Consider the following 3822-nt stretch of genomic DNA (forward strand, 5'->3'; position numbering starts at 1 on the left):
TTTTCTCTCTCTCTCTCTCTCTCTCTCTCTCTCTCTCTCTCTCTCTTTCTTTCTTTCTTTTCTTTTCTTTTTATTTTTTTTTTAGTTATTGGTAGACCTTTACTTTATTTATTTATTTATATGTGGTGCTGAGAATCAAACCCAGTGCCTCACACATGCCAGGCAAGTGCATTACCACTGAGCCCCAGCCCCAGCCCCCTCAGTCCTTTTCTTTTTAGCACACTGTTAGAACTATTAAGATTTTAAAAATTGTTTTCCCACAGCTTCATTAATGTTACTCCATCAGGACTTTCAAATTCACAGACTGAAATTTTTTGCTATGAGGCTAGTAACCTGGAAAAATATTCAAATGCAACATTAATTAAAAATTAGGGCAAAATATTTTTAGTTTCTACTACTGAACGATTAATTATTTGGTGGGTAAATTAATTCCCTATAATTATGAGGCACAGTTTATTTCCTCTTGAAGGAGTTAGAAAGTCAAGAATTTTCTCTGTGATTTTGGTACTGTGTTCTTACCCATTCTTTTAGTGTTTCATACTTTCTAATTTATGATAGACTATCACTTTTAAGTTGGACATAGGCATTTTCCAAAGTTAATTCTGATGTGCTCTGTGAACCAAGTTTAAATCAGTAAAGTGTAGCTGTATTGGGAGAAGTACAGTTCTAAAGACATATAATCTCCATAGTTTATCATCAGTAGCAATGTAAATTTTGAAACAGAAAGTATACAAATTAAATATTAAAACATCTTGGTCATTCTGACTATAATGTACCAAGAAAGGAAATTCATATTTAAATTCCTGTTATGAAAACCATTTTGATTTTTTGATCACATTCACACAGAGATAAGGGCATCTATCAGAAAGCAATATATTCCAAGACCTTGAGAAGATACCTCCAGAACTGTGATTCTCAGAAGCATAAAAAAGTTATACCTCAGCTTCTTCGCTTCCTTCCTGAAGTTTGCTTATAGGCTGTTGAAATGTTGGTTCCTCCTTAGATTTTTCATCAGTTGCATGCTTTCCTTCTTCATAGGCCATGGCAAGTATGCCCAAGAACAAACTTGCCAAATAAAAGGCAAACCAAAAGCTGACCACAACAAAAAATATCATGTAGATCTTCCCAGAAGCATAAAGAATCTAAGAAGAAGTAGAATGCAGGAAAAAAGGAGGACATGTTACTCATCTTTCTCTATTCTCCTATTTTAAAATGAACAATGAAATTGTAATATGAAAATAATTTAGTAATAAGTACAGTATAATCACAAGACAGCTTAAGTACTGGCTCTACCTGAAGAAAAAAAATTTTCATATATGTATATATGATATAAAATATATACTTCAAAACAAAAGGATGAATTAAATAATTTAATTAATTTAGGGAGAACAGAAATGAACAAAATAGGGGCCACTATTATGGAATAGAGTTCTGTTTAACAGGGTAGCTATCATTTATTGTGTACCTATCGTATGAGTTTGTAGCAAGAGACTGAAGGCAGATAATAGGAGACTAAAATTTAGGCACAGGGCACATCATTTATGGAAACAAGGAATTATGAGAAATATAATTAGGAGAAATAAATATATAAAAAGTATATATGTACATATATATACTCAAACAGAGTATATAGTACATACTGATATATTGCCAAAAGATAAATCTGGACGAGTATGTAGAAACTAGATCTGAAAGGGCACTATGTGTCATGCACAGGGACTTCGAACTTCATTCCATGGACATTTAGAAACCACTAAAGGAATTTTAGAAGGAGGATAACATGCCAATTTTGTTTTAGAAATAAAAAGTTCCTGGTATTATGGAAGAAGCATCAATACTTGTCAAAAATGTTAGGAGATAACAATAAAAATACGAAATTAGCAAAATTTGAAAAACAGTTTATATAAAGAAAAAGATATCATTTGTAATATTTTCATGTATTTCTTTTGTCACAAATGCAATTATATTACATGTATGTTTAGTCTATTTGATTTCCATTTGATAATATATTTTGAACCTTTATGCCTAAAATACTTATTATATCATTATTAATGACACATATATACGTACAATACTTCCCATAATTTATCTTGTCAATCAAAATAAGCATAGCATGTGTGTAAGTTTTGTTGATGTTTGCAGTACTAGGGATTGAACCCAGGTGTATTTTCCAATAAGCTACATCCCCGGCCCTATTTATTTATTTATTTATTTATTTTTATTTTCTTATTTTTTTGATACTGGCAATCAAACCCAAGGATGTTCTTCCACTGAAGTAAATCCCCTGTCTTTTTGTTTGTTTGTTTGTTTGTTATCAGGGATTGAAACCAGAGGTGCTTAGTCACAGAGTCACATCCCCAGCCCTTTTTTATTTTTAGATAGGGTCTTTCTAAGTTGCTTAGGGCCTCGCTAAGTTGATGAGACTGGACTTGAACTTGAGATCCTCCTGCCTCAGTTTCCTGAGCTGGTGGGATTACAAGCACGTGACACCACACCAGTCTCCTCTGTTCTTCTTTAGTTACTTATTTTTGGAGACAAGATCTCACTATGATGCTTGAGACTGGCCTTGAACTTGTGATCCTCCTGCCTTAGCCTTCTGAGTTGCTGGGATTCCAAGCACCTGCCACCATGTGTTGCAGTCCTTATTTTTAATTTTGAGACAGGGTCTTTTTTATTTTGAGGCAAGCCTTCAACTTGTCATACTCCTACCTTAGTCTCCTGAGTAGCTGGGATTGAAGATGTGCACCACAACACCTGGCATATGTGAATGTTTGAAAAAATAATGGTCTCTATGACCTATAAATACCTTCAGAATTTAGAGTAATTTGTATTAATTTACTACATTTTGCTTATTAACTATGTTGCTTTGAAAATAATTTTCATTTTCTAATGTGATGGTACTTCTCATTAAATAAAAACTGATCCTCCATTTTAACGAATATTATACATTTCTGAGAATCTGTGTCACATATATAATTAGTTCTGAAGATGAATTCTTAGAATTTGGAGTTTAAATCTCATAGGAGCAAGCCGTCTGTTATTGTAAGTGGAGCAAGAATTAGTATCAAAGTGGAATGAGAAGAAATAGAAGAATAAAAAGAAACAGTACACTGAATTCAAAATATTTGTTTAATACATGGTAATTTCATAGGCTTAATATTTTGACTAGAGAATTACCTAGAAATGCTCTTAATTAATATCAAAGGGGTAAATATCACAGGCTTTGGAGCAGGAGAGTGAGCTCTAGCAGGGACATCTGTTGTGGGAAGATTGCCCAGTCTATCTGAACCTCAGTGTCTCATAAAAAGCAGAGGTGCTACTCAACTTAAGATGAGATCACTTCGCAATAAACTCATCACACTTTGAAAGCATCACAAGTCCTAAGTAGACCCAACCTACTGAACTGCATAGCCTAACACCACAGTACAACCATACAGTATTGGCTGTTTCCCCCTTGATGGCATGGCCCTCTGGGGAGCTGTATCTAGCTACTGTTGCCCAGCATGAAGTATTCAAACCACATATCACAAGCTAGGGAAAAGATCAAAATTCAAAATTTGAAGTGTAGTTTCTACTGAATTTGTAACATATCAATACCATTGAAAGAATTTTAAATGAAACCATTGTAGTTAGGAACAGTTCGTACTGATTTCTTAGAATTGTTTTAAAGATTAAATAAGATATCACATACAAAAGCAGACCTGGCACGACAGCTAGTTTAGAATCTGACATTCACTAATTCTGGTTCTCTTTTCTTCTGTCTTTAAATTATTCTCTACATCAAAATTTAATGAGGTTTTTTTTTTTTTTTTTTTTTTTTTT

At 33.3% G+C, this 3822-nt stretch overlaps 1 protein-coding gene across 2 annotated transcripts in view; it reads right to left on the reverse strand.

The window, feature by feature from the left end:
• The window catches only part of Scn7a (sodium voltage-gated channel alpha subunit 7), an 83234-nt gene that overhangs the window by 36342 nt on the left and 43070 nt on the right, over positions 1-3822 (reverse strand). For both annotated transcript variants that reach the window (XM_015479269.2, XM_048812409.1), the window contains exon 10: positions 939-1142. In XM_015479269.2, coding sequence (XP_015334755.1) covers positions 939-1142 — 204 coding nt within the window. The remainder of the gene's footprint in view (positions 1-938; positions 1143-3822) is intronic.

Source organism: Marmota marmota, unplaced genomic scaffold, assembly GCF_001458135.2.
Source record: "Marmota marmota marmota unplaced genomic scaffold, marMar, whole genome shotgun sequence".
Lineage (NCBI taxonomy): Eukaryota > Metazoa > Chordata > Mammalia > Rodentia > Sciuridae > Marmota > Marmota marmota.